Source organism: Epinephelus lanceolatus, chromosome 22 (genome assembly GCF_041903045.1).
Source record: "Epinephelus lanceolatus isolate andai-2023 chromosome 22, ASM4190304v1, whole genome shotgun sequence".
In the NCBI taxonomy this organism is placed as follows: Eukaryota; Metazoa; Chordata; class Actinopteri; order Perciformes; family Serranidae; genus Epinephelus; species Epinephelus lanceolatus.
This window is the reverse complement of record NC_135755.1, coordinates 5,705,063-5,718,451: the sequence shown is the minus strand read 5'-3', so window position 1 is coordinate 5,718,451 and position 13,389 is coordinate 5,705,063. Positions and strand designations below refer to the sequence as shown.

Genomic DNA, 13,389 nt, shown 5'->3' with positions numbered 1-13,389 from the left:
TCACCACCATCTCCACTCCTTTATCCCATATCTCCACTACAATATATTCAAGATCCACCCCCAGTTCCAGTACCCTAAGGGGAACACCTAGCCTAATTAAAGTAAGACACCCTCCACCCCTACCACCATCCTCTCTGTCTCTACGCACCCCAGTGTACCCATACAGCACATAATCCAGATTCAGCTTTAGCCAAGTTTCTTGAATACAAATGATGTCAGGTTTGCAATCCAGTTCCCTCACAAAATGCTTAAACTCCTGGCCGTTGGCCAGTAAGCTCTGAGCATTCCACTGTAAGAGAACCACCATGAATGTTAAGAGTTCTGTAAGTCCCATGCAGCCTGTAGGTCCCTCTGTATCTCCTCCCATGACAGTCCCTCTACTCCCAGGTGACTCACCGCTGTTTTAACCACTAGCTGGATCTTAGCTGTTTTAGACGTGACCCCATATGTGCAGTTTATCACACCTGCTACGAAGGTGACCAGAGCCTTCTTATCTATATAAATCCTGTCAGAAACCTGTCTCTCTACCTCCTAAACGACCACCTTCCTCGACTCATTCCTGCTGGTCTCTGTGCCTTGTCCTCTCACCACCCTCACAGCTTCAGCATATGAGAGTCCTCCCTCAGCCCTCACCTGTTGGACTTGTGACTCCCTCCTTAAAACCTCACAACCCCCAAACGCCACATTATGATCTCCCCCACAGTTACAACACTTGGGCGGCACCCCATTTCCACACTCCCCATAGCCATGGTCCCCCCCACATCTGGCACACCTCCTCTCCTCCTTACAGTTCTGGGCTGTATGGCCAAACCGCTGGCAGTTATAACATCTCAGCGGTCTTGGCACATAAGCCCTGACTGGATAGTTTACAAAACCCAGCAGCACTCTACCAGGCAGCACCTGCCCCTCAAATTCAAGCAAAACCGCCTCACTGTCCGTTTTCACCCCCTCTCTCGTCCTCTGCAACCTCTCCACCCTCAGGATCTTTCCCCCCACCAGATTCTCCTGCAGCGCCTCCATTTTCAAACAAAGGGGCACCCCTGCTATCACTCCCTTACAACCACCTGTGCTGCGCTCCCCTACCCTCCCTGACTGAACCACCTTTAGCATCACTACCTCTTTCATACCCTTAGCTTTTTTTACTTGTCCCTCATCTGAGCATGACACCAGGAGATTCCCATCAGGTAGCACTTTAGCAAATTTGATCTCCCCCAGCTGTTTGCCTAGGTCTTTTGTCAGCATCAGTGGATTAATAGCTTTCATCTTTTTCTGCACAGCCTCCCCAAAGCGTAAGATCACCACCAGCTTATTGCCCTCCCTCTGGGCTAAACCTCCCTTTCACACTTTCATCCAAACTCACACCTATCTCACTTCTCTGCCTCTTGTGAGTGTTTCCTCCCCTCAAACTTTCTTGCTGGTTCGGATCTCCCCTCTTCTGTTCCTTATCTCCTTCCAGCTCCATCTCATCATTGTTCCAGTGTTGCCCTATCTCAGAGCCCGACCCATTCCCGGACCAGCTGTGCCCAGCCATGGAGTCTCGGTCCAGATTTCCTGCAACACGAGTAAAGCCTCCCCGACCGCGAAAACCGCTGCGGGAGCCCATTTTCACCCGACTGGAGTGGGGAGACCAGCTCGTAAACTCACACACGTTCACTCAAAGTTAATTCTGTCGATTATCTTCTCAGATTCTTTATCAAACACAATTTTAAACCTCCGCGCCACCGTCTCCCTTTTCTGGCGTCATCATCCTCGACGACCACTCCCATGCTTCCAAGCCGAGTAAGGAGGATCTTAATCCAGGAAGTGTTTCCGCGATGCGCAGGTTTTTTTCTTCTTCTTTCAATTTTAAACTTAAAAGGTGCATACCGCCACCTACTGTACCGGAGTATGTAGAACAGGATCTAGTTTTACATTATATCATATCATATGAGAATAAATAACTAAATAAATAAATAAACAAATTCAAACAAATAGTAACAAGAAATAAATAAACAAACAAAACAGTCAGCAGCTATATTCTATGAAACAAACCAGTACTAACTAAGAAATCTATTACTCCCCTCTGCATTCCCCACACCTTATCTCCCTTGGTTGCCAGTATTCCTTCCAAATTCCAGTCTCGTCCTGCCTCTCTCACCCTTTGTTGTAACATTATCCTTTCTTCATTATATTTAGTACAGTGCATAATTACATGTTCCACATTTTTTAATTTATTACAAATTGCGCAACCCCGCAAATTTACTTTTCCCAATAAAAATAAAGTTGCCTTCAAACCAGTGTGATCTAATCTTAATCTTGACAAGACTACTTCCTCTCTTCTACCTCTTCCCTTAATGCTCTGTGCTCTAACTGTGTTTTGTATTCCATAATAAGTTCTGCCCTTACTGTCCTCATCCCACTTGTTACAGCTGGTAAACAATGGAGGAGAAACTGGTGGTAGCTGTTGTTCGATACTCAGAGCTGTATGGCTTGATGATAGACAGCAGGTTGTCAAACTGCCCCTGAGTCATCCTAAAATAATTCTGTAAACGTCCATGATGGAGGAGAAGCTCCTGGACCAACTGGTGCTACTCCCCATGATCCATCCTCTTTTTTAGGGTCTCATGTACCCACACAGATCTCTGTTTATCTGCTGATAGCCTCTCACCCTCAACCAGAGCTACAGACAGTACCCTCTGCCTCAACATTTTTAACAACTAGCCTAAATAAAGGGTAGATTGATTACACTGGAAGGTTAGTGTAGTGTAAGGGGATGATGGGGTGGTTGCCTGGCCACCCTGCCCTTTTCCAATAGTGGCATTCAAATAAAAAAAAAGGCAGTAAGAAGTGTATTTACAGAAAACAACAAAAAAACAACAACAAAAAAACCCACAACCTGACAGCTAAATATATAGTCAGGTCCATAATTATTTGGACAATGATACAGTTGTCATCATTTTGGGTCTGTACACCACCACAATGGGTTTTAAATGAAACAATGAATACCTGCTTAAAGTGCAGACTTTCAGCTTTCATTTAAGGCTTTTTTCAAAAATGTAGTATGAACCGTGTAGGAATTACAATCATTTCTTCACACAGTCCCCCAACTTTAAGGGCTCATAAGTATTTGGACAAACTAACATGATCATCAATTAAACAGTCAGTTTTAATACTTGGTTGCAAATCCTTTACAGTCAATGACTGCCTGAAGTGTTGGACACATAGGCATCATCAGATGCTGGGTTTCTTCCCTGGTGATGCTCTGCCAGCCCTTTACTGCAGCCGTCTGCACTTCCTGCTTGTGTTTTGGGTGTTTTGCCCTCAGTTTTGGCTTCAGCAAGAGAAACGCATGCTCAGTTGGATTCAGGTCAGATGATATGACTTGGCCATTGCAGAACATTCCACTTCTTTGTCTTAAAAATGTCTTTGGTTGCTTTTGCAATATGCTTCAGGTCAATGTCCATCTGCACTGTGAAGCATCGTCCAATGAGTTTTGAAGCATTTAGTTGAATCTGAGCAGATAATGGTGCCCCAAACACTTCAGCTTTCATCCTGCTGCTCTTCTCAGCAGTCACATCATCAATAAATACAAGAGAACCAGTTCCACTGGCAGCCATACATGGCCATGACATAACAGTACCTCCACCATGCTTCACTGATGAGGTGGTGTGCGTTGGATCATGAGCAGTTCCTTCCCTTCTTCCTTCTCTTCTCTTCCCATCATTCTGGTAGTTGATCTTTGTTTTATCTGTCCATAGTATGCTGTTCCACAACTGTACAGGCTTTTTAGATGGTTTTTGACAAACTCTAATCTGGCCTTCCATTTTTAAGGCTAACCAGTGGTTTGCATCTTGTGATAAACCCTCTGTATTTATTCTAGTGAAGTCTTGTCTTGCTTACAAGAGCAGCAGGATGAAAGCTGAAGTGTTTGGGGCACCATTATCTGCTCAGATTCAACTAAATGCTTCAAAACTCATTGGACGATGCTTCACAGTGCAGTTGGACATTGACCTGAAGTATATTGCAAAAGCAACCAAAGACATTTTTAAGACAAAGAAGTGGAATGTTCTGCAATGGCCAAGTCATATTATCTGACCTGAATCCAACTGAGCATGCGTTTCTCTTGCTGAAGCCAAAACTGAGGGCAAAACACCCAAAACACAAGCAGGAAGTGCAGATGGCTGCAGTAAAGGGCTGGCAGAGCATCACCAGGGAAGAAACCCAGCATCTGATGATGCCTATGTGTCCAACACTTCAGGCAGTCATTGACTGTAAAGGATTTGCAACCAAGTATTAAAACTGACTGTTTAATTGATGATTATGTTAGTTTGTCCAAATACTTATGAGCCCTTAAAGTCGGGGGACTGTGTGAAGAAATGGTTGTCATTCCTACACAGTTCATACTACATTTTTGAAAAAAGCCTTAAATGAAAGCTGAGAGTCTGCACTTCAAGCAGGTATTCATTGTTTCATTTAAAACCCATTGTGGTGGTGTACAGAGCCAAAATGACGACAACTGTATCATTGTCCAAATAATTATGGACCTAACTGTAGATTACAGTATTACTTTAACTGCGCTAACTGCAAAACAGATATAAACAAAAATAAAATAACAAAGTACAAGTGGAGAGACATCAGTTTCCTTGTGCTGCTAAATCTTTAAAAACCCGAGTGAATTGGTTCGGTTTCTTTCGAAAAAGTCCTGACAAGGCAATGAGTCCCTCAGCAAATATCAAGAAAATAGCAAAACGTATTTATTTTTTATTGCATAAAACCTGTAAAAAAAAGTACAGGACTACATAGGAGGGAATATTTTTACTGCTATCAAATGTAACTACTTAGAAAAAGTAGTCCTTCTCTAATTTTTGTGTTGTTTACAAACCATAGCTGGGTATTTTGTTAAGAAGAAGAAGAAATCCTGTAAATGCACTAGTCAAAGCATTCTGTACATTCTTCAGTATGATATGGTTGTTGGGAAAATAAACATAGGAGCATTCTCAGAGGCATGCCTATTTTCATTTGAATAATCTTTTTTAACAAGTCAGTTTTGTACAATTTTTCATTTACATGGTGACGTATCATGCAGCTGTGTATTTTCAGTAAAACCTCAATAGAAAACTTGTTTGCACAGCAGAATATTTTGTAAAGCAAGAGAGGGAAACCTGTAATTGCAGTGAAAGTATTTTTGCTGTTTTCGTTCTGTTATTGCTGAGAAAGGAACATACTCAGAGACATGCCTATTTATATTTATGTTATTTAAAAAGGCAATTTATATGGTACAACAAGGAGACTCTGTCTTAGCATTTTATTCTGATCACAGTAATTAAAGTTTTTGTGATATCTCACATGTGGCTTCAACTTACAACTGAACATTTTGTATTGGAAAATACAGAGACATATATTGTGTATCGCCATTTCGCCTAAAAATACAGAGAAATGATTTTTGGTCTATATTGCCCAGCCCTACATTTATGAACCTCTAAAACCTCCATCTGTTGAGCTGAGCTACTGGCTGAAAGCTCTGCCTCTCTGCTCTCCTGTTTGAAACCCAAAGGAAATGGTTCAGGTGCCACAACCTTGAAGCAGATGGGCTACAGCAGCAGAAGACCACACCAGGTGCCACTCCTGTCAGCTAACAACAGGAAACTGAGGCTACAATTCACACGGGTTTTCTCACCAAAACTGGACAATAGAAGATTGGAAAAACCACATTCAGATGGAAGCATGGATCCATCCTGCCTTGTATCAACGCTTCAGGCTGCTGCTGGTGGTGTAATGGTGTGGGGGAGATTTTCTTAGTACCAACTGAGCATGGTTTAAACACCACAGCCTACCTGAGTATTGTTGCTGACCGTGTCCATCCCTTTATGACCACAGTGTACCCATCTTCTGATGGCTACTTCCAGCAGGATAACACACCATGTCACAAAGCTCACATCATCTCAAACATGACAATGAGTTCACTGTACTCCAATGGCCTCCACAGTCACCAGATCTCAGTCCAATAGAGCACCTTTCTATCTTTCTAATACCTTTTTAATCTGTGACACCAAGAATTAAAAAGGGGTCCAATCTGGTACTAGCATGGTGTACCTAATAAAGTGGCTGGTGAGTGTAATCCTGAGACATGTACTGTATTATGATGCAGTAAAACATGCTACAGATATGACTGCGTCTTTGTGTCAAAATAAGGTGTTAAAACAGATAAATACAAAATACATATATGGACATCAGATTTACTGCTCTATTTACAGGAAGTAAACACGTTACCTGTGTCCCTTATGAGTTAAGAAATCCCACGAAATTGTTAAAGAGCATGTTTGTCCTATTACATATCTACAGAAAAAAACATGATGGCCAGAAGTAGAAATAGCTAACGGCACCAGAGAGGCTAACGGCACCAGAGAAGCTAACGACACCACAGAAGCTAATGACACCAGAGAAGCTAACGACACCAGAGAAGCTTTCTTTTCTTTTAATAAATTGAACACACATTAATGAACATACAAGATCCTGTAGAGAATTCATACATATAATACAATACAATAAACATTGTCAAATTAAATGAAAGAATAGGATTTTTTAAAGGCAAATAAAACATTGGGGATTTATGTAAAAATATACATAGAGACATATAAATAATTATATAATTAAAGATATGTAGGCTATGTTAGGTGAATACTCCTGTCAGTGACCCTGACCACTGGCATTGGCAAAAGAACTGGAGTTGGTCCCCGGACGCTGCACTGCGGCTGCCCACTGCTCCCAGTGTATACAGTAGGATGGGTCAAATGCAGAGTTCAAATTTCGTTTCAATGTATGTAATGTGCTGAGAAAGGAACATAAAGAATTTTCTTCTAATAATTTTTTAATAACTAGGAGATAACAAAAGAATAAAGAGATTTCAAAGACTTAAAAAATAAGGGACATGAATCAAAACAACAAGAAACAAGATATATCCCCAGTCATGCACACCCACTTCTAATAAACTCAGTACTGTTTTTCAACACATATATTGTTTTGTCTTCATTCAATGTAGTTAGCACATATTGTTATTGCGCCATTGGTTTTGGCCTTGGTGCCCCAATAAATTTGCATTTATCAAAAGGCCAAGTGGCCTTGCCCTAAAAATGACATAATTCCAGGCCTGTAATGGTGTATTTCCTCTCCTGTTTCTGTCCTTGGAGGGGCCAGTTGCAGTGTGCTGCTTTTTTATGTGCTGCTGCCTCCATTGGCTGAGCGTCTCTGCTCACGTAACATATAAGTCATGAGCGAAAATATGTACCACACAGCCAGAATAAGAACCTCTTAGGCAGGGCAAGTAAGAATTTAGATGGGGCAAGTAGATTTGGGAAGTACTTGCCCGGCCACTGACGGCTCCGCATGAGATCGCGAGTAATCCTTTAACTTTTCCCCTCGAAAAACGGCATGACATGACTTGTCACCACTCATCGCGATTTTGGACTTTGTGTGTTTAGGCTGCCCTGATGCAAAAACCAAAAGGAATAAAAGAAAAACAATGCCGGCATGGTTTGATGACGTAGTGCACCTGTGAGATACCATGCTGGTGAGTGTAATCCTGAGACATGTATTATGATACAGTAAAACATGCTACAGATATGTTAAAACAGATAAATACAAAATACATATATGGACATCAGATTTACTGCTCTATTGACAGGAAGTAAACACGTTACCTGTGTCCCTTATGAGTTAAGAAATCCCACTTAACTGTTAAAGAGCACCTTTGTCCTATGACATATCTAAAGAAAAAAAAAACATGATGGCCAGAAGTAGAAATAGCTAACGGCACCAGAGAAGCTAATAACAACAGAGAAGCTAACGACACCACAGAAGCTAACGTGGCTTTTAAACGTCGACAGACTGAATATTTATTGAACAAAGCTGCAGTTATATTATTAATAATGAATTTGTAATGTTTAATGAACAAACCTGCTCTGTGTAACCGAAGCTGAGGGTTGAAAACAGCGTCCAGTAGTTTCCGTTGACACTCATTCTCCTCGTTTCATCGACAAAGTTCCTCTTCGTACTCTGCTATCATTATGAATAAATCATCCATGTTTAGCAGCGTAGCTGTAAGAGTTTAACTTAATGAGTTAAACGACAGTGTGACCAGGAGAGATCCAAACTGTGACTCGCAGTCACATTTCGTGACCATGGAGCTCCAATGCGACTGGCAAATACTATAAATACATGAACTGGAGAGGCTTAAGTTTGTTACCAGCTTACAGTGAATAAATACTGACATTTAAAAGGCGCCGCAGTAACAGTTTAACCTTCTGCTAACTGCTAACAACTGACAGGAAGCTACAAGTTCACAGCAAAAACATGACTGAGATTATCTGGTCTCTTTCCAATCATCGTCACTATTATCAGTCTCAGGTTCAGAAGACTCTCCAGTCTTGTCATCAGTCTCAGGTTGTAAATGTGTGTCTGGATCTGAGTTCCTGGCTGGTTCTGGTCCTCCACAGTGCTCTCCATCAGCCTCTGTTTCCATCTCTTTTCCCACACTCAGAGCAGCTAAATGGTCTTTCTCCAGTATGAGTTGTCATGTGTCTCTTCAGATGACCTGTTTGAGAAAATGTTTTCCCACGCACAGAGCAGGTAAATGGTTTTTCTCCTGTATGAAACCTCATGTGTGTCCTCATATCTCCACTTTGAGGAAATCCTTTACCACACTCAGAGCAGCCAAATGGTCTTTCTCCAGTATGAGTTCTCATGTGTGTCTTCAGACCACCTGACCATGAAAATCTTTTCCCACACTCAGCGCAACCAAATGTATTTTTTCCAGTATGAGTTGTCATGTGTGCCTTCAGATGACCTGTTTGAGAAAATCTTTTCCCACACTCGGAGCAGCTAAATGGTCTTTCTACTGTATGAGATCTCATGTGTCTCTTCAGACCACCTGACCAAGAAAATCTTTTCCCACACTCAGAGCAGCTAAATGCTTTTTCTCCTGTATGAAATCTCATGTGTGTCTTTAGATCTCCACTTCGAGGAAATCTTTACCCTCACTCAGAGCAGCTATATGGTTTTACTCCTGTGTGAGTTCTCATGTGTCTCTTCAGACCACCTGACCAAGAAAATCCTTTCCCACACTCAGAGCAGGTAAATGGTCTTTCTCCAGTATGAGATCTCATGTGTGCCTTCAGAATACTTGTTTGAGAAAATCCTTTCCCACACTCAGAGCTGCTAAATGTTTTTTCTCCTGTATGAGTTCTCATGTGTGTCTTCAGAGCACCTGAACAAGAAAATCTTTTCCCACACTCAGAGCAGCTAAATGTTTTTTCTCCTGTATGAGTTCTCATGTGTGTCTTCAGATTATCTTTTCGAGAAAATCTTTTCCCACACTTAGAGCACCAAAATGGTTTTTCTCCTGTGTGAGTTCTCATGTGTGTCTTCAGATCTCCACTTCTACAAAATCTTTTCCCACACTCAGAGCAGTGAAATGGTTTTTCTCCTGTATGAGTTCTCATGTGTGTCTTCAGATGACCTGACCAAGAAAATCTTTTCCCACACTCAGAGCAGCTAAATGGTCTTTCTCCTGTATGAGTTCTCATGTGTCTCTTCAGATTATCTTTTTGAGAAAATCTTTTCCCACACTCAGAGCAGCTAAATGGTTTCTCATCAGCACTATATTCCAAATCACAAACACGGTCTTCATCATTTCTAAGACAGTTTAAAGCTGACTGAGGTTCTCTGGTCTCTGTCCAATCATCACCACTGTCATCAGTCTCAGGTTGTAAATGTGTATCTGGATCTGAGTTCCTGGCTGGTTCTGGTCCTCCACAGTCCTCTCCATCAGCTCCAGTTTCCATCTGTTCAGTGTGTCTTTGATGAAGCTGTGAGGACTGAGGTTTCTCTTCATCATCTTCACTCTTCACAGGGACAGGAGTGGATGTGAACTTGGTGATATCATCCTCCTCCAGCCCTTGAAGCTGCTCTCCCTCCTGACTGATCCAGAGTTCCTCCTGTTCCTCTTTAATGTGTGGAGGCTCTGGGTCCTCCTGTTCCTCTTTAATGTGTGGAGGCTCTGGGTCCTCCTGGTCCTCTTTAATGTGTGGAGGCTCTGGGTCCTCCTGGTCCTCTTTAATGTGTGGAGGCTCTGGGTCCTCCTGGTCCACACTGGAGCCCCACTCCTGCTGCTCAGGGGGAACCTCTTCTTTAACCACCAACAGCTGCTGGACGTCTGCAGGAAACAGGAAACACACAGATGTTACAGAGAAATGTTGTCGTTCATTCACATCACAGCTCAAAAACTCCTTACTGAACTTCTACAGATCTCTGAGCATCAAACAGCTTCACAGTGTTCACTCAGCTGTGTCAGAGTGAGTGAGGCTGACCTAAGCTTTCATTTTCGCAGCAATCATTAACATCCATTGAGACTCTTGTCATGGGACAGTCATTCTCACAGTCAGAGAAGCTAACAGCATCAGAGAAGCTAACAGCATCAGAGAAGCTAACGGCACCAGAGAAGCTAACGGCACCAGAGAAGCTAACGGCACCAGACAAGCTAACGGCATCAGAGAAGCTAACGGCACCAGAGAAGCTAACGGCACCAGAGAAGCTAACGACCCCACAGAAGCTAACAGCATCAGAGAAGCTAACAATACCAGAGAAGCTAACGGCACCAGAGAAGCTAACGGCACCAGAGAAGCTAACGGCACCGGAGAAGCTAACAGCATCAGAGAAGCTAACGACACCAGAGAAGCTAACGACCCCACAGAAGCTAACAGCATCAGAGAAGCTAACGACACCAGAGAAGGTAACGGCACCACAGAAGCTAACGACACCAGAGAAGCTAACGACACCGGAGAAGCTAACAGCATCAGAGAAGCTAACGACACCAGAGAAGCTAACGACCCCACAGAAGCTAACAGCATCAGAGAAGCTAACGACACCAGAGAAGCTAACGACACCACAGAAGCTAACAGCATCAGAGAAGCTAACGACACCAGAGAAGCTAACGACACCACAGAAGCTAACAACACCAGAGAAGCTAACAACACCAGAGAAGCTGACGACACCACAGAAGCTAACAGCATCCGAGAAGCTAACGACACCACAGAAGCTAACGACACCAAAGAAGCTAACGCGGCTTTAAACGTCGACAGACTGAATATTTATTGAACAAAGCTGCAGTAATATTATTAATAATGAACTTGTAATGTTTAATGAACAAACCTGCTCTGTGTAACCGAAGCTGAGGGTTGAAAACAGCGTCCAGTAGTTTCCGTTGTCGCTCGTTCTCCTCTTTTGATCGACAAAGTTCCTCCTCGTACTCTGCTATCGTTCTTTCAAACAGCCCAAATATCTCTCCATCAGCCGCAGTTAGTCGCTGCTTCAACAACGATCTCAGCATTTGGACTTTAGACATTTTCACACTTTAACAGCAGTGAGTGTTTAAATACGAACTCTTCCAAGTGTGCTGTTTCAAGCTGATTAGGCTCGTTCGAGATGAACTGCGCCTCGCCTGAAAAGTAGACGAGAGCAGGCGGCCGCAGCGCGGGGCGGTGACAAAAAGCTGCGGTGATGTCGGACAGTTTCCCGACAGTTTCCAGCAGCCTTCAGTCACTGCGTACAGGAAGTCACAGACACACTAACATCCTGTCTGGAATGATGTCAGTTCATTAAAAAAGTGATCAGACCCATATATCAGTTTGTTTTCACCATCAGTCACACAACATGTTTTCTGTTCACAGAATAAACCTTCAGGTCAGACAAATACAATGTTAATCTCTAGAATTCAACAAAAATGATTAGTTTATCTAAAACGTCATCTTGTTGTATCGACATCTGAACCAATCAGCTGTTAGATCAGGTGAGAGCCAGGCGGTGCAGTCGGTGGAGAGCAACTGCAGCGCCTGGCTCGAAAAACCGCGGCCGCCTCGCTCTCGCGGTTTTATCGCCGTCCACTTTTGTAATACGTCAGAGCAAGTCGGGATGAAGTCGGACACAAAACTAACCGGCATGCATTGTGGCTGATCGCCGGTGATCGAATCTGTGCAGGCCTGGCTCATCTCAAACGAACCTAATGTCTAGAGGCGTTTGAGCTCGTGATGTTGCGTGCTGTGCCGATGCTTCCAAGCGTCTTCTTCTTCTTCTTCTTCTTCTTCTTCTTCGATGTTAAATGGCCGTTGGCAAACCAGCTTAAGGTGCATTACCGCCCCCTACTGGACTGGAGTGTGGAACAGGAGGTTAGAGCAGCAAAACAAACACAAAAAAAAACCAAACCAAAACAAAAAAAAACTAAATTCTTCTAACTAATTCAGTGTCATTCAGAAATTTGATAATGGCATTGTATGTTTTCCCAGCTGCCTTCCCTAATAGACCTTGCATTGAGAATTTTTTATGCTTTGACCTTGCTAAATACTGAAATAAGTCCTTTCTCATGCAAGTATATTTTGTACACTTGAGGAGTACATGTTCAACTGTCTCTAATAAGTTACAGTGTGAGCATTTCCCTGTTGGGTGTTTGCCTATTCTGTGGAGTGTGTGATTGAGCCCTGTATGACCTATTCTCATGCGAGTGATGATGTTTTCCTCTCTACATCTCAGTCTGACTGTCCTCCTGTCACTGACCTGTTTTTGTATGTTGTGTAAATGCCTTCCAGTGTCTGCATTATCCCAGTGTTCTTGCCATACTGACTGTGCATATATATTGATGACTGTTTTGGCTTCTGTTTTACATAATGGAACATGAAAATCTGTTTGTTTTATTCTAAGAGCTTGTTTGGCAAGAATGTCTACCTGTTCATTACCCTCGACCCCAACATGTGCAGGAACCCATATGAAGTGTGTTGTAATGTTCTGTGTTTCCATTCTGTACATGATATGAAATATTTCATTAATGATGTGTCTTCTGACTGACCTTCCAGACCCTATGCTTGTCAGTGCTGAGATGCTGTCAGATGCTATAACTGTGTTTGGTGTTTTGTTGTCCAAAATCCATTGCAGGGCTATTAATATTCCAATGAGTTCTGTGGTGCAGATTGATACATGATCTGATAACCGTTTCTTTATATATGTTTTATGGTCTGGAATAAATACTGCTGCACCTGTACTTCCTGTAGTGGGATCTTTGGAACCATCTGTGAAAATGAATACTGAGTTTGAATAATGCTGAACTAAATATTGTTGGACTATGCTCCACACTGGACGTTTTATTAATTTATTCTTTAATTCCTTTTGGAAAGCCAAATCTCCACTCAGTAAAGGGAATAACCAAGGAGGAATGGAAGAGACTGGGACAGAAGGACTGTACACTAAGTGACTCAATCCTGCAGTTCTAGCCTTTGCATCACCAACCCATCCCAAACTTACAAAGTTTGATTTACTGTGTTCCCAGCACTCTATCAGAACATTTTTGGTTGGGTGGGAATCAAGCTG

The 13,389-nt window shown here is 42.6% G+C and overlaps 1 protein-coding gene across 1 annotated transcript; it reads right to left on the bottom strand.

The window, feature by feature from the left end:
• Positions 1–8,777: 8,777 nt before the first annotated feature.
• On the bottom strand, positions 8,778–12,516 carry LOC117245994 (uncharacterized). The gene is made up of 2 exons (XM_078163904.1): positions 11,185–12,516; positions 8,778–10,189 (listed from the first exon to the last, which is right to left on the bottom strand). Exons 1-2 carry the CDS (start codon positions 11,375–11,377, stop codon positions 9,012–9,014), a joined length of 1,371 nt encoding a protein of 456 aa, XP_078020030.1. The 5' UTR covers positions 11,378–12,516; the 3' UTR covers positions 8,778–9,011.
• Positions 12,517–13,389: the final 873 nt, after the last annotated feature.

What these genes read in the sequence shown, in the direction of transcription:
- LOC117245994 (XM_078163904.1), bottom strand. Translation starts at nt 11,377, where the DNA reads ATGTCTAAAGTCCAAATGCTGAGATCGTTGTTGAAGCAGCGACTAACT. An exon ending in GCTTCGGTTACACAGAGCAG is followed by an intron (nt 10,190 to 11,184) that starts GTTTGTTCATTA and finishes TGTTTCCTGCAG; the next exon opens with ACGTCCAGCAGCTGTTGGTG.